The sequence below is a fragment of the Actinia tenebrosa genome, unplaced genomic scaffold (assembly GCF_029948245.1).
Source record: "Actinia tenebrosa isolate PJP-AT-01 unplaced genomic scaffold, QUT_ActTen_1.0 PGA_scaffold5__44_contigs__length_20552954, whole genome shotgun sequence".
NCBI classification, from domain to species: Eukaryota; Metazoa; Cnidaria; class Anthozoa; order Actiniaria; family Actiniidae; genus Actinia; species Actinia tenebrosa.
In genome coordinates this window covers 19271794-19297145 of record NW_028292582.1, presented here as the reverse complement: position 1 = coordinate 19297145, position 25352 = coordinate 19271794, and the positions used below count along the sequence as shown (strand labels likewise).

Here is a 25352-nt window from a genome sequence, read left to right as displayed (position 1 = left end):
ACAAAACAAATATATGTGGCAAAATAATTCAATTGTAAAATAGACAATTCATTCCCGATGTTAGTCGTAGTATGTGTCAGTAATCCAACGCAACACAGCACCCAGAGATACAACATCTCAGTAAGACGTTCTTTTATTTTCTTACGTTCATAATTGATATTCAATTTACATTTTTGCCTTCTCTGCGAACCGCCTGTCTCTCTCCTCAGCAATGCTGAGCCTGATACCCTTGCCCTTAGGTAGAGACACATATGGCTTATTGCCCTTGCCAATGATGAAGACGTTGGTCAATCGAGTAGCAAACTGATGGCCAGTGGCATCCTTGATGTGAACAATGTCAAATGAACCTGTGTGGAATATGAAGATAGATTTTATTTAACATATGAAAAAATAGGTAGCCCGTAGCTAGGATTTTTGTTGGGGGGGGTGCTAATTTATAAAAAGTGGACCAACCATATACTTTATTTTTTTAAAGTCCCATAGAACGCATAGGTATAGATAAATTATTAAAGTAAAATTGATTTTTTTTACTTAGTTTTATGTGAAAATATCATACCAGCCAAAATCTCACTTGCTTAAAAAGCGGACCCCCTGCACCCCCTAGCTACGGGCCTGTGTACCCTATGGGTACGTGAGGCTACGGTGCATGAGGTATATGTTTTCATTATCTTTATTATTAGATGGTCTTTGAAGTAGAGCAATTTACAAAAACCCCTGGGGGGAAAAAAAGCAAAAAAGGAAGGAGAAGACAAAATAGAAAAAAAGGCTTACTAATAAAGAGTAATATGTTTAAGTGTGTTTCAACTTAAACAGTAATGATAAAAAGTAAATCATACACCGTGAAAAGACGAAAAAACATGTTAATATGCCAACCATTTTCACAAAAGCTTGTCACCAGTTGCTTTTAACTAGCCAATCGATCTCTGGTTCGCACATGAATAACAAAGGCTTGTCTCACACGAGGTATTGCTATATGCTGTCAATTGTATAGAAAAGTTTATACGATTCAGACTGGAAAAATAGAGATCTCTAGCATCTGGTTTACTGATAACTGCTACAGATAGGCCCAGAAATACGGAGAAACACTTAGCATCAATGAAATTAAATATGGCGGCTCCTTCAGCTTCAACTTCATTATGACAAACTGCTAAATCTTAATAATTTGAGGGAAAACATCTGATGTCAAACTCCATTGTGCTCCATGTGCTAAAAGTCTCTAGAGTCTTACTATTCCAGAACACTTCAACCCCATAGAAATATTCTAGAACAACCTCTTGGCTGATCAGATTCAGGGCTAACACAGAAAGATTGGACTACCCCTATGCCAGCCTTGACACCCAAACAAATGGTTGGTTATGTACAGTATTACAAACCTGCGTGTCTCTCACGGTGAGTGACCATTCCTACACGGCCCATGTTACGACCACCAACAATCATAGCCATGTTGCCAGTATCAAACTTGATAAAGTCTATGATCTTGCCGGTCTTGATGTCAACAACAACAGTGTCGTTCACCTTGATCAGGGGATCTGGGTATCTGATGGTACGGGCATCATGGGTGACTAAGTATGGTACACCTTTAGCACCCACATCAATGCGTTTCACACGCCCAAGCTTGTACTGTAAATTAAATAGCTTCATTTATCAATATACAGATGTGTTAATCGGTATGATACAAAAATATAAATAAGTATATCAACTGTTTGTCATTTCTGTAACTAAGCTTTATCCCCCTGGATGCCCCATAATGCATTGTGGTCCAAGATGGCCACCACATCATTGAAAATAGTTCATTATTGAGGTCAGCTTTTTTGCAAAAAATCATGAGGAATCCGTCATTTACCTTGTACCAATCATTGTTTATTCTCACTCTGTTTGTTTATCTAAGGCTCAGGTCAAATGTTGATCTTCACATGAGCCGAACCTAATTGAAACAATGGATAACAAGACGGTCTTCTTTGATGTTATTAGGTTTGGCTCATGTGAAGGTCAACGTTTGATATAAGCTTTATAGAACTCTTGCTCACCTTGGCTTCTTCACCAGTGATCCTATGGACGGTGAAACGTCCCTTAACATCATAGAGCAGACGGAAGCTCTCTCCTGTCTTCTCGATGGAGATCACATCTGCATGTTAAACAAATGACAGGGGTATGTTAAAGGTGAACCAAATAATTATCTTTTTGACATGGGTGTAATATTTTCCCATTTCACACTACACATTATTCTCTTAAGCATTATTTTTTGAAACGTTTGCTCCCCATAGGACTTTTCTGAGTTTGACAAATGTCAGTCATCGTGGTCTAGCTTGAGTACAAACAACACCAAATATGAACAAAAGGTGTTTGTACCTAAGCTAAACCACAATGCACCTTGTACACTTTGTAATCCAGCAAATATTTTTCTTTAAATAAGAGAAGTTAGATCTTTTTTTGTTATCCAGTAATGGTCATGTGATAATGTGCTGCAAAAGGCCTATTACGATCCTGTTGTAAACTTACCCATAAACCCTGCAGGGAAAGTCACATCTGTCCTGACTTTGCCATCAATCTTAATTAGTCTTTGCTTGACAATCTTCTTGACTTCTTCGTAATTCAAGGCATACTTGAGGCGGTTACGCAGGAAGATAACCAATGGGAGACATTCACGCAACTTGTGTGGGCCTGGGGAAGGACGAGGTGCCTGCACAATAATAGAATGACAATGATCAATACAAGTAAAAGAATGGATAATCATTGACTTCAGGGCAATATCAAAGGCTCATTATTACATTTGATTGATTGTAGGTGCAAAAATTTTGCCATATTTTACATTTCCTATTTGTATGTCTTTGGTTGCTTTCCTTCTACAGACATGAAAATCACTGCTATTCATTATTCAAACTTCTCATTTCTTAAAATTCAACTCTTCGATATTTGTTTTAATAAATCAGTTAAACAACAAAAAATTCAAAAAAAACAAAGGTGTATTAAAATGATTTTCCAGAATGAGAGATCAAAAATAAAGTGTCACAACTTCACATAACACTATACGATTCTTGTGTTTTTAGTCCACATTTAAAAACTTGTAAGCCTTATGAAACCTCGTTGGAATTGTTTTTCCAATCTACAATGTCTAAAAAATTCTGCAAAGCATTCGAAGAGTTTGCTAAAGAGCAAAAAAGCAATAGTGGACAAGAAACCTTTTAAATCGCTGTTTACTCTTGATATTTTTACACGAAAATAATTAGTATGACTCTGAAATGCATACATCTAGATGCAAGACAAGATATAGCTGCAAATTTAACACAGATAAAATAAAATGATACGATAAATACTTTGTAAAAGAATAATACTTACGAATGAACCAGACAATTTATCCAACATCCAATGTTTGGGAGCATTGAGACGCTTAAGGTGCTTCTTTGGGCCACGAGCCTAAAAATAACGACATGAACCCATGGTTTAATATTCGTTCTTTCAAATCAGGCATCGATATTTGTAAAATATTCGTTTATTGTTCATGGATGAATCGGATTTTGGAAGTAAAATCTTGGATACTCACCATGTTGGCGATAAGAAGGAAAGAGGACCCTTCCCAGTATGCACTGCGCCGATCACCATTTTGACATCCATGATACTTTGCGTTCATAAATTACACAGGAAACCCAAACTAACATTATACGAAGACTACAGGAATCCCAAACTATCAATACCTGAAAACACAGGGAACCCAGCCTTTTAATTTTAATGACATCTTGCAAAACTTTTTTTTTTTTAATTTTAAGCTTATTTGAGAGAAGAAATTAAAAAAAACTTACATACAAGAAAATATCAGCAAGAAGATTCGGCAGCGATATATCCAAATATCATGATTGCTGAACTTCTTTTCAATGTATATTCTTTTTTAAAAAGTTAACAGAGTAAAATACAGTAGATAACGACTAGTTTTGGAACTAGTTTGGACTGCGTCGGTGTTTTTTAGTTGAAACAAATGTGTCGTAGTAGATAATTTTATCATCGTAGGTGTGAGAGTAAAATACACTTGATTCTCAACAAAGAGCAAAACCGAGCCATCAGTGTATTGTAATAGCTACGGGATATATAGACATCACTATCAACGGCCGTGGAGGTTCCTACCAACCCCTGAACCATGATCGAGCCAATATTAAAATGAGAACTACGAACCCCCTAATTTATAGATCATTTTAATTTTATAGAAGTTGGAAGCTTTGTCTCTTTTGGTTCAGCAAACGAGTCTGGCTTTTTTTAGTTCCGTTCGACAGAACTTTGTATCCCCCTGGTTAAAATCCTGCATCTGCCACTGGAAGTTAGTGAGTGCATTTGGGATACATATTTATCACCTAGCATCAGTTCCGCGTAATATGGCTTGAGGATATTTTTAAAAAAACCGTTCACTGCCGTTTTTTAAAGCGTCGTCTTCTCGCCGATAAAGTCATTACATTTAAGGTACTTTTTTGGGAAAAAACTTGGTGTTAATCGACTGATCATCCGATAACTGACTGAGCAAGCTAGCCAAAAACCCTTTCATTGCCGTAAAAATATTTCAGTCCCAAATAAGTTCATAAAGTGTAAGGAAACACTAAATTGCCTTACGGAAAAAAACTAGATGAGTACTCAGTATCACATCACGTACTGACTAAAATCCTCGCCGGAGGATATGGTAGATTGGTACCACGAATAACTCCTTTCAATGTGGTTTTTTAATGCGTCGCAGTCAAAATCTTATAGTCTCTTAGTTAACAAAAATAAAACAGCTTTTTCCGTGCTCCGTTCAGTAATCACACGCAGGAAGTGGCGTAAGCACGAAAGAAGTGTAAAGAGCTCACACTTCTTGTGTGCTCACGGTGCTTCCTAAGTGCTTTATTTACTGAATGGAGCACAGAATCGAAAAAGCTGTTTTATTCATTTTATTTTATAGCTATTATATTTTTTCGGCATTGAATTTATTTACGCAAGAAAGACGATCGCAGGATCTAGCTGCACTTTGCGCGCGCAGATGGTGTCATGAGTGTTCCTTTCACTAATAAAGCACAGTTTTTTAACAATCAGCGCGCGCGTACTATCTTAACTATATACGACGGGTGTCTTGAAGCCATTAAGTGCAACATAAAAACGCCCATTTCAGTGCAGTTGTTCAAAAACCTTTTTTCAAATGAAAAATGCCACTAAAGTGTAACACAACCCCGCCAAAACCCCATTCACTGAAGTTATTTCAAAACCTAGATCTTTCTAATTGCCAAGGGCAAGAATGGAAATGACCTGACAGTTTTCAAAAAACAATGACAAACGAGTGTGCGTTACACGATTTATCTGCTTTACTTAAGCATCCTGTCTGCGATAAGCTGCAGCGCGTTTTATATAATAGCTCCTTGAAGGCTTTGCAAGGTGATGAGTGTACGACAAGATCGTTATCTTAATGAGTCCCTTGGGCGCGTGCCGGATCAAGCCCTTCCGATCCTATGATTCAAGATAAGATGATATTTAAACGGAATAAAGGAGCTATGTACTTCAATAGATTATCAGACAGCGAGAAAAATACGACTGATTTCAAGCTGAATTCATTTTATAACATTTGAAGAAATCGATAGTTGGGAGAGGGGAGGGGAGGGAAGGGGAGGGGAGGGGAAAATCAAACCTTCCACCCACTCCTGTCATTTACTCGTTGACCACGTGTCACAGAATGGAATGCAGGGCAGATCTCAACACAGGGTGCTCACCAGTGAGTTTCCACTCAACAGCATACCAATGTTATTGATTCTGGAGGAATGCTACCGCTTTCCGCTTCTTGCCTGTAAACAAGCCCTTAAGTAGTCAACAACCCAAATTACGTGTGAACCTATTAACAAATCAACACCGGTAGCATGTCAAAGTCACACGTTGACACTTAAATGGCTTTTTCGATAATCGACTCACGCCCTTGTGTGGTTGTTGGGTCGAAAATCCGGAATGGAATGAAACTGGATCTTGGACCAAAATTAGTCTCAGTGCTGTTAGTTAAATTATAATTTCGAGGTAAAAGTTTGTAGTGAGTAAGGTCAGATTTTTTGGTAGTTTTAGTAGGAAATTTTCAAACTTCGGTAGTCTTAAGTCGTGTACTGTTTGCTTATGTTATCGGTGATGATGGTATTTCCTACACATTCTTGAATCCATTTCAACAGATTATACTCGTAATTGCATCAACCAAGGCATGTAATCACTCATCGTGTTTGTCAACAAGCTTTACGGCCATAAATTGCAGTACGATAAAGGTCAATTATACTGTAGATCAGCGAGGAAAAAACACAGGAAATTCTTTTTATGTTGTGCTGTAAAGCGTGTGTGAGAAAAGCACATTACAATCAGCTTTTGTAGTTACATGGTAACTAACATACCTCTCCATTTCAACCCCTCCCTTCTCCCATTAAAAATAGAAAAATCCTGGGGATTGATCTGGATTGAAATTTAAACCCAATCCTGATAGCTTAACAGAAAATAGTAGTTTGGGGGGGGGGGGGGGGGGGGGGGGCGATGGGGGGTCATTTTACACAGTAAAATCCTAATTTAATAAAATGTTATTCGAAGTGAACGTATCCACATTTTTAAAAGTAAAACTATTCACCTGGAAAGGATGCCAGATGTTCAGTGCGCATGAAACTCTTTATATTTTATGCCGTATCCCAGAGTAATTTAGACTTTCTTTGCACAAGGCCTTCTTTTACCTGCGAATGAAAGGGAATTACGCAATTATGAGAGAGCATAAGGGCCACACAAAGTGATTTTGGATACAATCAAAAGCCTCTCATACGTTAATTGCCAAACGAGTGGAAAAATTACGAATAGTATTATCGCGAAGGAAAAAGGAAATACTTACCACATCAATCAAAATTCTTAGGGTAAAACTTTTTAGGAAGGAAGTAAGGAACAATAGATACCCCAATTGGCGACGTGTTGTATGTTTGTACACGTGTGTGAAGCGCGTTGTTGGCGATATCGCTATTCCATAATTAGAAGCCTCGCTGTTCAAGGGACAGAATCCTGCCCTCGGAATCTTGTTGTGGTTGATTAAGAAAGATAACAGCACGCGCTGAAAACTAAAATTAGCATCTAAATGGGACAGAATGGGTTGTTTAGTGTAAAAAAGAGAATAGAAGTCCATGTCCAATTTACTGATCATTATCGGGCTCTGTTCTGCTAAGTGTCGGTAAAAGAAAGCTAAATTTTTCTATGCATTGATTAGACAAACGCTTTGTTCCAATCATAGCCTAAAGTCTGACTTAACCAGTTAGACATTTGACCCATCTGTCTCAATAACTTTAAAAATATATTCTGCTTGCTTGCCTGCTATAAATCTTGATATAATCTTACTCTTTCTTCTGCCCACCTGTCGTAGATAGGTAATATTTTGGGGTCAATTTCTTAAATGCACCGAGATAATTTTTTTAAAGAAGCATGTTCTTTAGAGAAGGACTTGCGGCTGAGGCCTCGAGGGAAGGGGTGGGTTAACAGTACAATTTGAACCAGTGTTCGTAAAATATTCCTTAAAAATAACTTCAGGGCTTTAGTTGGGTTATTTAATGCGTAAAATCGTGCAGTATAGTTCCTAAGTAATTTGAGCTATTAAAACATTCCTTTGGATTTTGTGTTTGAATTATTGTTGGCATTTCAATTAAGTTGGTAAATAGTTGAGACCACACGAACTCAAAAAAAGAAATTCAGGGGAGAATACAGGGGTGCGATGCGAGCCCCCTTAACATCAATCGGAATCTATGAAGTAAAAAGACTACGAGCCTCCTAATTAGACGCATATATATAGCCAACACGAAATTCAGCTTTTGACTTGAGTCAGAACAGATCTTTCTTTTGAACCCCTCTTATGATTTACTCAGTTATCATGAAAAATAAATCAAGTCAAGAATTTCGGCCTCTCTCTCGACAAGAGTTGACTTTTCATAAGTAAATAAGGTAGATTTGTGAGGAGAACGCTGCTCTTTAGACAGAAGAAATATTAAACAGAAAAATGCTGTCAGATTTAAGGTATCTTTTATAAAGTGCGGAGGGTTGTAGTTTTATATCCCACACACGACTAAAGACGTCTGGGTCTCACTCTCGCATTAAAAGCTAGCTGGCTGGAATCCTAACGTTTGTCATTCGGCGCCGCCAAAACACCATTTTGCTTTGCGTTTAGTGTCATGACCACCGCGATGCGTTTCATTAACGACATTTCAAAAATCGAATCAAAAATTCTTCGAATTCATGAGCTAATTTTCCAAAACCATAGGAGACTTATTACACAAATAAACTAAAATGTGCCTGCATTAGATCTGCGCATCGCGAAGCCTGACTTAAATTCGTCGTAAACATCTGATGCGCTAGAGACGCTTGCTTTGCGCGCCACTTCAATTCCGGAACCCCTTGGGGCGCCTATTCAATCTATAATTGACAGGCAAGTAGTAAAGGAGAGTTCTCCATTAGGAATCTACCTTTTGGTTGTTAATGCATTAATAGAATCTGCGCGCCGGGCATTGTTTTTAGAGTTACTCCCTCAAAACCTTTTCAAATAGTTTCCTGTTTTTAATACTAGGTCTTTTCTTGATAAGCCTCGAAAATAATCAGTACATAATATAGTTATAGTAATATATAATATATAGTAATATAGTAATATATTGAATCAAAACTGTAATTGCAAAGCTTCAAGCAAAGGATCGCAGGATGTTAGAATGCCTTCGTTTGTTATCCGTATTGACGCTTGGAATTTTGCAAACATGGATCAGAAGTGTATGGTCTGCAGTAGTTGGTACTGGCGATATTTTCAGTTTGGTTTAGAGGAGTAACTGTACTCTCTCTGTCCTGTTCCCTTGTCAACCTTTATCATAACGTGATTTTCTGAAAATAAATAAAAAAGGAATAAAACGATGAAATTTCTTAAACAGGATCACCAATCGTCGGTAAACCTAACTCGGAATCCTGATATGCCATGTAGTCAAACTGGCCAGTGAGTTTCGACTGGTCACCACAGGTGTAAATTATGGAAGGAAAAAAACAACTTAAAAGATTTGGAACTTTCAAGTCTTTGGCCACTAAAAAAAATGTTGGCTCGGATATTTATAAGTGGTCAATCAAGTAGAGATTCTACGGTATCTTGACAGAATGCTTCTGATTAGTCTTAAGATTGTTGCGCAATACCCTGTATTCGAAGATGTCTTCCCTACTATACTATGCCGACTAGTTGGGTACAGAAAAGACATTTAAAACTCACAAGCAAGGTTGCGCAATGCCATATTGTTAGTACTGCGTACTGATTGCAAGTATAAAGTACGCAGGACTAGACGCACAATTATTTCTCGTTTCGTTGAGCGAAGCTTGCGCATCTGTCGGAAAACCGCTGCAAATCGGTGCTAGTGACAGTTGGTATCACGTGACAATAAAAAGTAAGATGCAAGGACACAAACCCGAGACCCCAGGGGGAAGAGGCGACGTGGATAAAACGTTGCATGTGACAACGGATCTGGGCCCGGTTGTACGAATGGTGGATAGTGCTATCCGAAGGATAAATCTTAAATTAAAATTTATTGGATAACAGTATCGAGATATCCATATAAGGATTTATCCATCGGATAGCAGTATTAACCCTTCGTACAAACGTGCCAAGAGAACTATTTCCCGCAAATACACGACGTCCTCACGATACCATGTGATAAGATCGAAAACGCACGTTCAAGGAACATTTTTCAATTTCATCTTTATCCTATAATAATTTACAATATTATTTTACCTAGCGAACATCGTTATTACTCACGATAACCATGCGCTTAAGTACCAAAAACGTAAAGCGATCAATCCGAATTTCCAATCTGAACTGACGGCGAAAGCTTTAGACATAATCCCCTGGCTTGGGAGACTGACAAACGCTTCGGGATTGATCTTGATTTAAAATATAAATTACATTTTTTTCTAATCCTGGTAGTCAATATTCCAATACTGTTCTTTGAGCGCGGCATTCAAAACAATTGTCATATTTGAAGATTACTTTCAAATATCGATATCCGCACGACCAATATTTGCGCGTTAGCTGAGTAGTATAATGAAAATTGCGATATTTAAGTAACTTTATATTTAGAGTGGAAACGCGGAAATGACCAGAAAAAGTGCCCGTATTAAGCAGGTCGATCTAAGAGTAACTGCAATCCACTGAAACGATCAAGCAAGTGTTCGTACTATCAGGGTGTCCGTATAAAGCAGGTTCATGTAAAAATAGATGCAAACCACTGGGATAAAGCAAGTATCCATAATCAGAGCAGGGCCGGTGTCCGTATCAAGCGGGGCCGAAGAACTTCGACTGTACTCGTACGATTGGAAGGGCCTTACAGCATTTCATAGTAAACACAGCCAGACCGTCATATCATGACTGACACTAGATATACCGCCGCACGTTATTCGTGCATTGTACGAAGTCTGAAAAATATATATCATGGTAAGCAGTGAGAAACACTGAATTCCAGCCATGCTCATAATACGTTTTACATTCTGGAGGTCTGTTATGCAAGGTGGCACATTATAACGGATAACTATCATAGCGCTAAATATTGTACTCACTGACAGAATATCTAAAAGTAACTCTACACTATAGTGGAATATCTTGCACATAGATATACGTCATTCGATATACGCACGATAATCATGCATTATTTACAAACGGCTGTTTGCTCTATTCCCTACTCATCGTGTGGATGATCCCCTCGGATCCTTAAGCACGCTTTCGGTTTTTTTGGGAGGGGGAAGGGGCGTCACCCAAAGCGCACTTATGCAGGCTATCACGTGAGACGGTTACAGTCAAGGGGTATGCCATTTGAACCAATCAATCTTGTTGGAAATTTGTTTGCTAATGGTGAGAAGAAAAAAAAGATAAAATTATGGCTTTCCACAGATGGTACACGCGTCTACCGAAAAACTAAAAAGAGTGGGAAAAGTGAATTACTTCAATTGGAAGACCGAGTTTTTCGAAACTTTCCAAATGGAATGAAATATAGCATTCGTTTTGTGTCCAACCGGAATTTCCGGTTTTTCCATGTAAATGGCGGTAAGCACCCAAGGTCGTCCCTTAACTCAATTTTTAGCGTCTTTATTCAGCTCACCACAAGGGAATGAAAGTGAGCTAAAACAAAAACATGAAAGTAATATTTTTACTTGTTTAGACTACGAGAAAATTAGTAAGGTTTTCTGAGGCCGCGCGTAGATAGAAATCCTCAAAAAACATGAAATTGTTGCACAATAAGCTACTTTATTGGTCTTACTAAGCTTAAATTCGACAAAATTCCATGTCTTTTGAAGAAACCAATCATTTTCTAGTAATTAGGCCCCGAAATAAAGAAAAAAAGCCCTCCCTCGTTAGCCAATCAGCATCGAGCATTATTGTCCTCTATATGGTAAAGTCTTTAAAAGAGCGTCATCTGAATAACAGAAACAACTTCGCGCTAATTATAACGATAAGTAGTCAACACGCAAAACAGCTGGAGGGTTTCGGCGAAGACAAAAAGCTTATAACGGCCAATATCTGGCTGTTCTTGACTCTCTGACTCATGCAGTCATAACATGCATTCTGAAGAGATCGTTGCGTTACCGTGAGACTAGGTGTTTATAATTAGCATGAAGACCATTTTAATTGCCATTTATCTTCCTTTGTTCTGCGCCTTCTAGCTTCTACGAGAACGTTTTGGGTCACTAATTGCACGGATACAGAATAACTTATGATCAAAGATGGCAAATTTTAACTTATGAAAGAGAACTGACTGTTTGGAACCTAGATAGTTTGAAGAAAGACTTTGCTTTTTGGGGCAAGTGAAAAAAAAGGGGTTTCAAAAAAGTCGAGATTCAGATAGATTGAAGCCAATCTGTTATATCGCTAATTTTGTATTTACCAAACCTCTTGAGTGGAGTGCTTTGTTTGATAACAGTTGTGTGAAAGTGAGAATTTTTCCTGTGAAAAGGAGAAGCAAAACAAGTGTAATGCATCTATTCTGAATGTCTTTCTCACTCACATACTACCATCTCACTAAAATCCTCACATCTTATTCTAGTGTGAATCTTTCACAAGTAACAAAGAAGCCATACTTAGGGCATACGTATGCTTCTGCGCGTCTCTCAAAAGGTTTTGAAACAATAAAAGAAATAATTGCTGACATATTAAGAAGGCTAGAAACATCGTAAAAAGTCCAGACTAAACTCAACTCAGCTGTTTATGATATATCCTATCTTTCATCAATAAATAAAAAATAAAAAAAGAGAGAAATTTGTCAATGAATGTGGAGAAGTAGCTCAATATGAGTTGAAAGTAGGAAAGGCGGTTGATATCCTCATTTCTTGCGGCTTTCCCCCGTGGATTTGGAAGTCATTTCCAAGTCAGCCATGACTGAATAAACTAACTAAAACTGAATAAACTTAGTGATGTGAACGACGCGAAGATTCCTAGCGCTACGGGACAATAACGGTATCGATGAACGCTAAGCTGTTAACACCAGATCGAAATGCGTGGACTGAAATACAATATAATTATGATGATAATAATAATGATTAGCATAGAACGAGTGACTAGTATATCAATAATAAATGATCTACACGAAAACAACGAAAGTCGAGTGAAAAATAAGCAATATGGTTATCGATATTTTAATAACGCGCTAATAAAAGTTGATTATTAGCAAGGGATATTCGGAGACTATAAGATTTAACGAGTTGTCTTTTTCGGGGGAGGGGGAAATCTTCATAATTTCAAGCTGGGAAAGCGATCTTCACTGTCAGCTGACGAGGCATAGGCGACTGACATTGGTTGTACGGTGCTACTGTATGGACTGAGTAAAATCGAATGAACTAAAATGGAATTAAGTGGGAAATAAACAAATGAGCAAAACAAAAAATAAAAAATTTCGAGAAATGGAAAAATTCGTTTGCATAGTAAAGGTGCAAAGAAAATGACGAAATAGTTAATAATAAACAGAGACAAGTTGGAAAATGAAGCGAGAAAGCAAACAAATAAAAAAAAAAAAAAATGGCGGGGAAAAAGATCAAAATTAGAGATGAACTCAAGAGATATCGATCATTTAAAATGAGCAAATAAATGGACGAGGCGGTGAAAAATGAAAAAAAAAAAAAAAAAAAGAATTAAATGATCAAGCATCGGTGTGCTTATAGGGGAGTGACGTCAGATAATAGCTATGAGCTCTGTGAGATCCTACGAGATCAGTAGGACAGTAGAGCTCGACAACTAAATGACATGGAAAATCTCCAAGGGCTGTCCCAACACAGTTATAATCACTATTATTCAATACATATGTTCTCATTGGTTGGATATAACTACAGAGTTATCAAGGCCTAAATAAAGCACAACGACTATCCTGTTTATAACGAAGACTGTTTTAATTTGAAAATCCCTTTTCGATAGCTGTACAAATAACAATAAAGCCGTAATGACAGGGGAAAATTGGACAGAAAAAATATTTCAAATTTTGGAATACCACATTTTTTTATCATCAATCCTCATCACCGACCACGAAAGGGTTTCTGATAAATTATGGGCTAGATTAGCTATATATTGTAAGCACTCATTTACTTCACTGTATCTGACTGTTTGTTCCATACTGTTTACTGTACTCTTAATGAAAACTTTTGAAAATGCCGATTTTGTATAACCAAAGGCATGGAAAGATGACAAACTGTAATCCTTAGCACCAAAACACCGCCTAACTGCAAAACAAAAAAATTAATATTGCCAATTTTTCATAATCCAATCTTAGGGAAAATTTACCAAAGACTTTGAGCTCAAAGACAGCAATGTCATAGGAATGTATTTGGATAATTTCTTGGTGTGCAGTACTCGTAAAGATAGCGTGAAAAGGAAAATAAATGTACCATTTTCACTTTCAAAGTTTCGTAATCAAAAATAATTAAAGAAATTTTGAAGCTAAAAACGCGCGCTTTTCTCAGACTCTGTGGGCTGAGAGAAAATGAAATTTTCCATCAATTTATCTCAATAATTCCCGTAAGTGTTTTTCAATGTCAAAAGATTTAATATCTAGCTAGGCGTCTTAAGTCAAGTAAGCTAATGAAAATTTTTCGAAGATATTTTAAAAATCCTATCGTAAAAGCGCACTTGAAAAAAAAATTTACAAACACAAGCAATTCTAAATGAAGTAGGTTTGAAATAATTTAGCGAAAAAAAAAAATGGAATTCAGAATAAATTCTTCTGTTATATTTAGGAATGATTTTAGTAATAGCTACAATGAGTGGAGCAAAACCTATCGCCCGATAGGAACATATTAAGAGAGTCGCGCCCGCTACTAAGTAATTTCCAAACCGACTGCTAATAAGCCTATTACTTGCAATGGAAATTTTCAAAACTGTTTTACCTTCGTAATTGCAGAGTTTATACATTGTTTTGGATAACTACAAAAAAACCCGAGACTGTATAAAACAAAATATTTTTATTTTGAGAAGAAGTTTCCGAAGTGACGCGCGGAACTTATGACGTTCATTCTCAACTTTGGTCGCCGTGTCGTTTAATCTTTCCCTTGGAATTTTAGCGTTCGCGAAGTCTTAAATACTTCGGTGACAAAACTCTCTTCCTGCCGGTCTTATCTGTCTATGAATAATTCTTTTCTTCTTTTTTCGCATATATTTGTCGCTAATGTCCTACAGCTGACTGAATTAAGTTTGCAGAAGAAACCATTGCATCCTTCCTTAGAGTTCTCTTCCTAATAAAGTTCAACTCTGCATCCTTTTTTCGTGGTTAGAACCAATTTTTTAACGTTTAGGTCTTGGCCAGAGTTCGTCTAAATACATAAAGTTAAACAGTCGTCGAGAACGAGTATTTACGTATCCCTCTATGTATATGTATAGATGCAAATATATAAAGCCTGAATTGCTAAACACTGTTTCTTCTGAGTTATGTATGACAAAAACTGAATCCATTGTGCTCGCAAAGCGTGGCGAAACCGTGCTTAAGAGTGAGCCTCTCTAGTCGAAGGTTTATTTTGCTGTATGAGTTATACCACACAACTTGGTTTATCAATGAGAATCTTTTTCAGGGATTAGGAAGAAGATTGCGTACAGAACTGCTACAAGTAAGTAAACAGAAAGTACGAGATTCATTTAGTTTCACGGGCAACGCTTTCAAATTCACTCTCTCGCTCAACACCTCCGTTTTCTAAAGCAAATACTTTACGAACTTGAACTCAGCATAGTATTTTTCATTTAACACACCTAGACTATCCAGATACTCAAATTCTAAGTGAAATAGGGACATATTTCTCGTTTTTGAGGCGTAAAAAGAGTCGAGGCTGAAGAGCTTAGTACACAATTAGGTGAAACGAAGCGAGACGCCTGTGTCCTTATTTTGAGTTCCGTCGTTTCAAAACTCATAAAGCCGATTCTAGTAACACGAAAAAACGCGTTTGAAAGATTCCCCAGCTTTCTTAACTCGAAAACTTAGCACGAACATACCTCGTGGAGTGTTCCGACGTCTTCAACAACGATTTCCTTATTGTCAATACCGACAACGTCTTTATAGTCAGGAAAGCAAAATTTCCGCTTTGAATTTTAATTTTATGTAGTCATATTCCCAATTTCGAAACTAAAATGTATGTTTTCGAACGACAGCGTTAATTCCTTGTCCAAGCTATTCATAAAGACTTCAATATTAAAGGAAGAGTTTTGACTTGAGTCGATCTATAGGAGCGGGCAGTTTCGTTTAAGATTCATTGATCTTCACGTGTCGCGCTACCGCATGTCGCTTGAGCATTTTAGTGGCTTCTTTAATGTTCTTTGGCTCTAAGAACCTCGAAATATCCGTTTTGGTAGTGAATATGCGGATCAAATAAAGGATAGATATTTTTGGACTACATATTGCTGCGTGTTTTTAAGTGCGCTATTAGCCATCCCAGTAGGCTCAAGGGTCTTTTGTTAGCTTCAAAAGCGAACCAATATTCATATCAGGGAAATGGAGATTATTGGTCTATGAGACTGTTATCAAGAGTGACTCGTGATTAAAGAAAGTACAACAGAATGCGGCTTACAATGTTTGAGGATGCCTTTTTGTAGTTCGGGTATCTATTTGGAGTCGGAATAGTGATGAAAGTTCGTGAGGAAGTCGACGAGAAGTGCTTTTAAGACCAAGACTCTAGGGCGCTTTATTAGGTGAAGATAAAAATTCATAGGAAATCCAGAATATCTTTCCGCTGATTTTAGTTGTCATCCGTAAGCAACGATGTCTATACAGATTGACCTTGCCAAGGGGTTTGTTTTCTCTTGATACGTGTTTTGATTCTTTCTAGAGGCAATTTACACTAAGAATTTTAAGTTTTCTTTGAGATGGTTATGATATCAAATAACGGAACTTTGGAATTTTTGCAAACATTGTCCAACTACACAAGATAAACAGCGCTTGAGACCTTTCTTTAGAGCAAAACACACAAGACAGATAGATAATATGATATTCAATTGTGTTATTAAAGCCAAACCGGCAAAAAAAATATGAGTAATAACTTTGCAGCTTAACACATTAGCAGTATTTCTGAGACCTGTTATACTAAAGTTGTTTTCAAATGTTTCCAGTGAATTAATCATTCGACTGTTCTTTGCTATAAGGACTAAATTTCTAGACTCAAAAATTTTTTGGATGAATATTAGAGTATTTCTTGGGTTTTCTGAAAACTTCTTAACGCCTTCGTACCTTGTGATTTTCAAGGATCATCCCACTCTAAGATCAAACAAAGAATTTAATAATATCTACACTTCTTATCTATCTTCTGATTCAATTTTCTGAACAGTTTGGTCTCATTTGCAATTGTGGTAATGAGATTTTTGCGAATACAAAAGCAGCAATTGACAGCCAGCCAATCAGGAAGGAACTCTTAGTTGTCATTTGCATATTCTCATCGAGGTAGCGTTGCCATTGACGACCAAACTCCCCGGGCAAGTTGAGCCAATCAGCTGCGAAGCGGATCTGAATCATGATTAATTAAGGAATAATGGTATGTCACTCATCAAGAGTTTGACCAATTGGATCACAGTAATACAACACATCTTTCGACACGTTTCTCGGCCTGGCGGTAAAATAGCCGAGTTCTCGTACAGGAACATTGAGAAGTCAGAATGGCAGCACAAACTAATCCTTACACTAGTTCTATCTCGACCACACAGAGTGAATCAAGGATGCAAAGTCAGCAGCCAACTATTACTTACCGTGAAGAACAACCTGTAGTGAAGTACGAAAATTTAACCCAACAACAACCGACTAACGGCGAACAACGAGTTAGTAATCTGACTAACCATCAATGGGTTGTACAGGACCACTCAGGAGCTGTAGGTTGGCCTCCAAATTCAATGACCGTTCAAGAAGTCAAGCCAATGCTAAGAGAAGACGGCTCACCAGTTGTAATAACTACGGCGTCAGGTGCGACGCTCGTCCATCATCGGCCTGGTCACTCCGGAATGATGGAGCAGGTTCGCTGGTCGGCACCGACTGCAGGATCGCCGGATCACACACGTATTCATATTAACGCTGCACTCCAGCCTAATCCACCTACGACAGTAACCGTCTACCAGAGTGTAAATGGTGCTATGACTCTACCCGCCAGTTACGCTCCTTCGAGTCAAACCATCCGAGAAAATCCTTCGATGCAAGATACTCAACTTCAAGGTCAACACGATATTATGGAAGGAGATGAAGAAACTCCGACTTCAGATGACCTGGAGCAATTTGCTAAGCAATTCAAGCAGCGACGAATAAAACTGGGATTTACACAAGCAGACGTAGGCCTTGCTCTAGGTACGTTGTATGGGAATGTTTTCAGTCAAACTACGATCTGTCGTTTTGAAGCTTTGCAGTTGAGCTTTAAGAATATGTGCAAGCTAAAACCATTACTGCAGAAATGGTTGGAAGAAGCGGATAATAATAATGGCTCGACTGGAGTCATGGATAAGATGGCAACCCAGGGAAGAAAGAGAAAAAAGCGAACATCCATAGAGGTAGCAGTCAAGGGAGCTCTGGAGAATCATTTTTGTAAAAATGCCAAGCCATCAGCTCAAGAAATTACGCACTTGGCCGACAACTTAGGCCTTGACAAGGAAGTGGTTAGAGTATGGTTCTGTAATCGAAGGCAGAAAGAAAAACGCATGACAGCAACTGTTGGGAGTAACAACGAAGATGAGGAGGTTATGCACCCATCTGTAGTAACCGTAGCATCCATGCAAGCAGTCAGCCAGTAGTGAGGAACAATATTTTGAGGTTAATCTCTAAAGACTCTAGAGTCAAACGACACTATGAACGAAGTGTTTTCTACTAAAGTATCGAGCTGAATCTATCTCCTCTACAGTAAAACACGAACGAGAGGAACTAATGTGTGAATTCAATTTTCACCAAAGACTTCCAACTATAAACGATGTAAACAGACGAACAAATTTAGCCACTTACTAGAGTAATTGTTTTCCTCGAATCATGCTAAATAATTCCTAAGAGAACAATGCGACCGTAAGAAGACATAAGAGAATGACTGCTCTTGATGTGTGGAATTGTAAATAGCATCCTTGTGTATCTTCATTTACCTGTAAATTTTTGTTAAGTTTAAATGTGGTAGTTCAAATGGCATACAGTACCAGATAAGTTATAATTCCATAAGACATGATAATCGAACCATGTTTTTTTTCTTCTTTCGAGTCAGATGGTAGTACTCTGGATTTTAAAGAAAGGCATCAAAACTCCTGCAGATCTGAGACCAACCCTACACTCAGTTCAGTTCTATGTATACTAAGCTTTATTTCTGAATGATAACAGTGCAATCAGTGTTCCTAATATCATATACATAAGAATCGTACTTTTCTATATAAATGAGGTTGTAATTCCTCAAACGTTCACGTCCAACTTATTAAAGTTTTTATGTAGAATAAGAAGTTCTGCTCTGTTGTATGCTGTTTTGCCTATCATCGAAGCCACTTTGATGTCCAACTTAGACCTGTTCCTTTACATGTCTTTCGTACAAAACTATTTATGTTTTTCATCCATGTGTGTATAAAGTTCAAGTAATAAACTATGTAGTACTATGATTTTCCAGGGTTCTTTCTGTAGTTTAACTATTCGGTTGTAAAGGAAGTCGTGGTCAATGAAAGCATTTTATTCAAGCTGAATCAAATAAGAATCAATTCAATTCTGATGTATGCAAATGGATACAGTTTTCTCATTCAAATTCGTCCATATTTTAACTCGATGTTTCTTGATTTGTGAACGAGGACTAGTGTACTACGAACGAGTAGCTCTTCCTATTACGGCCAGAACTTAACAAAGCTGTTACAAAGGCAAGGAATGGCGGACCTAATACCAACTCTCTCTCCTCCCTACTAAAATCAAGCGTTGTTGCTGCTCTTTCGTTTGAAAAACAGACTCATATAAAACAAAATTCAATATCGTAAGTATCGGCGAATGGTTATTTATATTTCATCAGGAATGCCTTATTACCAAAGTTACCTTTGAGCAAAGGTTATTTTTACATTTTTTTAGGGAGTGATTTTTGCATTAGGTATGTTGCTTTGAGTCGTTACAGTCGACATCCCATAGCCACGTTGCTTGCTGTTACATTATACACAACAACTCCTTATGGCCTGTTTCTGTTATTTTACCTCGAAACACACGTTTGCCCTGCTTAATGTTTTAAGGAAATTCGATCAAGCCAAGATATATCTTATAACAAGTGTTGATTTTAGGATTAGTACGAAGAAAATAACCAGACGCCGGTAGTTTTAATATATTTTTGGACACAGCCATTTCGAGTTTATATTGTTTTCAAGACCAGGTGTGTTACGTACAAAAGGCATAGCCAAGACGTTTTTACAGAGATCCATAGACTCACCCTAAAATTATTTACCTAATTCTTCTTCCCCATCCAAATTAATTCACCCTAACACACAGATCTATAGTAGCCAACAGAACGGTCTTTAGGGAATTATACTATTTGAAATGTTAGGCTCAAATGTTCTGCTTTCTAACAATAGATTTACTCGCCTTACAGCGTAAAGATGACAATTTAGAAAGTCTCTGAACTTGGCTCTCGTGTAGAAGTGAAAATATGCTTAGGTTATTTTACATAATTTGAGGAATATATTCATGAAGATATTTAAATTCAAAAGCGCTTTTGGAAAAAGCGCATTCTATAGCATAGTATTTTGTATTCGTCCGTTGTTTGGAAACCTGCTTGCGTTCAAGTCAATATTCTGAAATGAAAATATCTAAAATCATTCCCTACTAAAAATAATGAGTCACTTGTTTCTTGTTTCTATTACACTACTTCTTTTCATTTTTTCATTATCCTTGCTCAACTTTACGAGATATTTCTTTTTTGTAGTTGCATATCAACGATTTTACACGAAAGGAATTTGTGGCGTCCTTACTTAATACAATAAATTTTCTTCTTATAGGCCTTGAGTGCTGTTGTGAGCTGGCAAATTTAATACGCTTGGAGACAGAACTTTTCTAAGCCAATTTGAATGAATCCTCTTCCAATTTATTCAAATATTCCATACCCTCTTTTCCTCTGAATAAATTTTTGAATTTATTTAGTACCAGTGGTATTCAAGCTTGCTTTTTAAGGGTTGATTTACTCGCTTTTATGGCAAGTCCGCGGTTTCTTTTGTTTGGCGGCCATCTTTTTGTTTCTGTACACGAAGTGTGTTAGCGTGGGCAACTTCTAAACACGTACTAGTTTCGGTAAGAAGTTTCTACGATCATTACATAAACTTGGTCTCTCTTCTTTCACGTTTAGTGTTATGGTAATAACATGAATATCTTAGCTCTGTATACGTTAACATATTTATGAGTGAGAGCGATATTTTGACTTCTAGAGCTAATTTTTTACAACAGAATTCTGGACCAAACAGAGGATTACTTTTACAAACCACATAAAAAATCATTCCATTAGTTTTAATAATGCGGCAAGACTATCGATTCTACTTGATTATTTTCGTGAAAAGTTGAAAATGTCAGCAGGTAAAGCCGAACACACACAATGCTGTTTCACTATTTATACCAGGTTAATTCCTTACAGATAAACCATAAGTGAGTATTGTTTGTGGGACAATATCAAGGTGCCTTTCTGCCTAGATATTCGGGAATTTAGAGTTCAAAATAGCTAGGTATTTTAGTTGTCGCGCTCATGGCGGGAAGTGAAAAGAGTTTTGACGATTGATGCATTGAATGTTGTTTGTACAACGAAGTGTTGACAGCTCTATAAATGGGGTTACTGGGCGTGATGCTAGACCACACGTGCTTGCTCAAGACCTTCGTATACAAACATGACTTGCTATCCCGATTAAAATTCTTTCCTATGTATTTAATAACTGCCATTTTAAACCTCGTCAGGTTTCAAACGCGTGTCAATCGGCGTCTTTGAGGGTTCTGGGCTCAAAGGGACCACGAAGAAAGCTAGGAAATCTTAAAATATTACCACAAGTAATATGACTCTATATTCCTTGATTTCTTTAAAAAGCTCAAGTTTATTGATTGAACCCCACCATCTTGTTACAGAAAACGTCAGTTATGTGTAAATTGCGATTCTTTTCGGGGAGAATAAAGAAAGTCTTTTGATTTTTTAGGTCTAACTGCCATCAAACTTAGGAAGTCTTTAGTCAAGTCTTTCATCTGTCAATATGCCTTCCTGCTGCCGCCATTAACGCTCTACTGCGCATGCGTAACTGGGTGAGCGTTTCTTTGAGGCGTTGTTAAAAACACGAACAAAAACAAGAATAATATGATTTTAAAAATCTCATAAGTAAATATCTTAGCATAATTTTTAATGCTGAGTTCTAATTGTTAAAATTCTGTTCATATGAAATTTGTTCATGTCGAAGTTGTTTAGATAAATGCTGTTTTTCAGAAAAACCCCAGATCGATTTTCGCAGCTTTGTTTTGAAATGAGGAGAAATTAATAATGGCTTCTTCGGGTATCATATAAAACACTCGTGTCCCGTAAGCCATAATAATCATACCAGCGTACTATTTGAAGCCTAATTGAGAGAAGAAGTCAAAAAGAGCTGATTTTAAATCTTTTATGAATGAGAGCCCTTGGCAAGAGATCCTACGCAAGTGTTGGTTGACATTTTAGGTGCCTTTTTATGCTTGAAATGCTTGAAAACTCTTATAACCTCGATTCCTTTGTCGAAAGAAATTCGTTTACGAAGGTTACGTTATTTTTTTAAAATATTTTTTATTTTTAAGCATATTATGGCAATACAAAGACTCCAAACCGAGATTTCTCGACTACTCTAGATTCTAGCCCAGACAGTTCCGGATTTTATACAATGGCAAATCATTAGGTATAATTCTTTTTCAAAGTAAAATGCCATTCTTGGAAGTCGTTTTGAGACAAGTTGTAATTGATATCAGTCCAACGCTCAGCAGTATACGGTACGGTATTGTTAGAATTTTTAATTGTTTTCTATTTTAGATTACGAAAACACCGACCTCTCATTTATAACGACGGATAAAATTATAAATTAAAAAGCCTGCCACAATGGAGCACTCGTTTCAGTTTTGTTGTGAAACTTGTGTTTAAATTTCACACCAAAACACAAAAAGGCACGAGGATGAAAAGTTAATGAAAATTCAAGTTAGAAGAAATTGTTTCCTGATCTGTGAATTATTTATAACTCGGTTTTTACTATTCAAAATGAGAGTTTAATAAAAGCAAATATAACCCACGAGTAAATACGGCAAATATTGCGTTTTTGTTTGTGAATGGAGTTTCAACAACAAGTGCTTGCAACCCTCGAAAAATATTCCTCAATTATGTTGAGTTTGCTGTCACTGCTATGGAATATACTACTCGAAAATGTTGAGAACATAAGAGAGTAAACAAAAAGTCACTTGTTTCAAGTAGCAAACGATTATTTAAAACTGTTGAACGAGACACTTTCAAAGAACTCTATTTGTTGCTAAATAAATAAATAAATATATATATATATATATATATATATATAACTTTTAAAACTTGAATATAGATGGTAGATCAACGAAGAACTTCCAGTAGAAGGATTCCAAAGAATTCAACACGGACTGTTCTCTTCATAGCAATATGCTTGTATACAAAAGTAAACAATATATATATATATATATATATATTATCTTTCTTCTAGTGGAGTGGTATAATCTTAGGATTCTAAGTTTGCTCTAACTTCATTCAATTCCAACTATCTATTATTTTTCTTCAACAATATACAAAAAGTTTGTTTTTGAAATTTTGAATGGAATTTGCAGAGAGTCATAGAAGGTTTTGAACTTTTTATTATTTTTTCACAAATTCTTTTTAAACAGTTTCACTAGACACAATTTTTCCTAATATTTTTTTCTTGTATTTTCGATTTGTTATGCTATTTCTAAACGCATGCAAGCCTTTTCCTTCCAGCTGAAGCAAGCGGTTAGGTATAGAATCAAACAAAACGGTTTCTCGGTTCTTCAGCGCGCTGGATAAGAAACATCATTAACATGGAAATTAAAAACCACAGGAGTTTGGAAATAAATTCCCTAGCCCACCTTACTATCTCTGAAAAAAGATCAATTACAATTATTAGACGCTATCTAAGTCGCTTTGATTCCTCCGAGAAAGATCCTTTATTTCAAGTGCTTGGACTCAGTTTTATTCCTTGGTTACTTGGTTGATTTAAATTTGATTCCCGTGCGCTTCAGCGTATATTTTCCAACCTAATATTTATTTCATATGTTGGTTATTCTATAAGAGCAGAGCTTATGAATAAGTAATAGTTTTTCTACGGCTTAAAAGAGCATAATAAAATACTCAAAAGGCATATTGTGAATATCTTTAATTTAAATAATCGTATAAAGAAATGGAAAATTTTTTGTACAAAACGGAACTTGGCTACCCTCAGGATATTTGGTTTATACATTTCTTAATTTTACAAACCTGCATTAATTTGTTTATATATAACATAGTTCTTTCCTAAAATACTTGATAACGTGTTCATATTTCGAGAAGAATTTCATAACTGTAGTAAAAAAATAAGCTAAAACATTCACCACGTCCTTCCTTTAGGATAGTGAGCTATCTTGTCTACGACATAAGATGGTTGATAAGGCAAAGAATTATTGTCATTTTACAAAAAATATTGACCAAAATATTTTCATTTTATATAATTTTTTAAAACCTTATTCTTTTTATTTTACTTTTTATAGATTTCAATATTTTTTGCAATTTGGGAAAATATTTCCAGCTTTTATTAATCACATTTTACATCCATAAATAATGAAACAAAACGTATTTAAAAACCATCAAATATATTCCGTTAAAGAAAAACAGAATGAGTTGGAAAAATGTGTTAGAACCTGCTCCAGTAATTTGAGAAAAGGTATAGCTTTCAAGATGCTCTTAAAACCAAATAATGCTATAATGAATGCAAACTCAAAACCATCGCTAATAATGACCTATGTTAAAGAAAATTCCAAACGGTATTCAAGTGTGCAAATTTTAATTTCGTATGAAATTTTTTGACATCGTTTAGAATTCAAGGTTGGTAAATTTAGTGGAACATTTCAGCGCATTTTTTTTACAGCTAATTACAAATCAGCATAAAGAGAGATTTTTCGTTTTAAATTATCGCACACAAAAACAAGTTGAAGGAAAGTCACGTGACTAGAGCTCACATCGTTAAAAACTCCAACATTATTCGATTTATTTTTCGTTTCTTTGCTTCAATTACTAGAAAAAAGGTTTCAATATTATGAAACATATTTTCTAAACTTATAGCATCTTTATAGATTATCCTCTTCTCTTCTTTTCTCTTGTCTTTTCTTCTTTTATATTCAGTATTTTTCAACAAGATTTAGCCTCTGAGCTTCGTCTATGCTTTCCTACCACCACACATTTTATATACCTCTATTTACTTTAAAAATCCATTTATTTACTTAAAAAAAAATGGATATTTTCTCAAAAGGAACCATAAAACAGCCTACAAGCAAATAATAACTTTTACACTTTTCATTTTCTTTTTTATCTTGTAAATCTAACATTTCATTTCTTCTATATTTCAGGTTTGAAAAGAGTCGAGAAAACAAGCTCACAGTATAGGTAGTATAAAAATAGCTGCTACAATCATATCTTTTATTTTCTTAGCATTTTGAAAAATACTCTAATAAAACTGATAAGAAATACATAATTAATGTATGAAAGTATTTATGCTTACCTTGTGGTTGAAAATAATCCAATAAATTATTTCTAATCATCTTAAGAAATAATTATTCATCTTTAATGCTTACTCATTTGAGATTACTATAAAGGTTTAGTAGTGCAATTAGCAAAAATTTGCTTGCAATTTATAGCTTAGT

The 25352-nt window shown here is 36.3% G+C and overlaps 2 protein-coding genes and 3 long non-coding RNA genes across 5 annotated transcripts; 2 read left to right on the top strand and 3 right to left on the bottom strand.

Annotated features, from left to right (window-relative positions):
- Positions 1-117: 117 nt before the first annotated feature.
- On the bottom strand, positions 118-3692 carry LOC116290685 (small ribosomal subunit protein eS4). The gene is made up of 6 exons (XM_031697791.2): positions 3542-3692; positions 3337-3414; positions 2500-2680; positions 2028-2125; positions 1374-1620; positions 118-347 (listed from the first exon to the last, which is right to left on the bottom strand). Exons 1-6 carry the CDS (start codon positions 3626-3628, stop codon positions 166-168), a joined length of 873 nt encoding a protein of 290 aa, XP_031553651.1. The 5' UTR covers positions 3629-3692; the 3' UTR covers positions 118-165.
- Positions 3693-5596: 1904 nt separating this feature from the next.
- LOC116290687 (uncharacterized) lies at positions 5597-6982 on the bottom strand. Its single transcript, XR_004196492.2, has 3 exons — positions 6851-6982; positions 6599-6698; positions 5597-5789 (listed from the first exon to the last, which is right to left on the bottom strand). It is a non-coding gene; the product is annotated as an uncharacterized LOC116290687 (long non-coding RNA).
- Positions 6983-8529: 1547 nt separating this feature from the next.
- On the bottom strand, positions 8530-16355 carry LOC116290688 (uncharacterized). The gene is made up of 2 exons (XR_016121294.1): positions 15473-16355; positions 8530-8862 (listed from the first exon to the last, which is right to left on the bottom strand). It is a non-coding gene; the product is annotated as an uncharacterized LOC116290688 (long non-coding RNA).
- Positions 14891-25249, top strand: LOC116290686 (uncharacterized). The gene is made up of 2 exons (XR_004196491.1): positions 14891-15093; positions 25059-25249. It is a non-coding gene; the product is annotated as an uncharacterized LOC116290686 (long non-coding RNA).
- LOC116290684 (POU domain, class 3, transcription factor 4-like) lies at positions 17054-19072 on the top strand. Its single transcript, XM_031697790.2, has one exon. It carries the CDS (start codon positions 17123-17125, stop codon positions 18236-18238), a length of 1116 nt encoding a protein of 371 aa, XP_031553650.1. The 5' UTR covers positions 17054-17122; the 3' UTR covers positions 18239-19072.
- Positions 25250-25352: the final 103 nt, after the last annotated feature.

Excerpts from the sequence above, each read along its gene's own strand:
- LOC116290684 (XM_031697790.2), top strand. The coding sequence starts at position 17,123 with ATGGCAGCACAAACTAATCCTTACACTAGTTCTATCTCGACCACACAG.
- LOC116290685 (XM_031697791.2), bottom strand. The coding sequence starts at position 3,628 with ATGAACGCAAAGTATCATGGATGTCAAAATGGTGATCGGCGCAGTGCA. Across the intron at positions 3,415-3,541 it reads TCCTTCTTATCGCCAACATG|GCTCGTGGCCCAAAGAAGCA; the intron begins GTGAGTATCCAA and ends CGTTATTTTTAG. Across the intron at positions 2,126-2,499 it reads TTTCCCTGCAGGGTTTATGG|ATGTGATCTCCATCGAGAAG; the intron begins GTAAGTTTACAA and ends TTTAACATGCAG.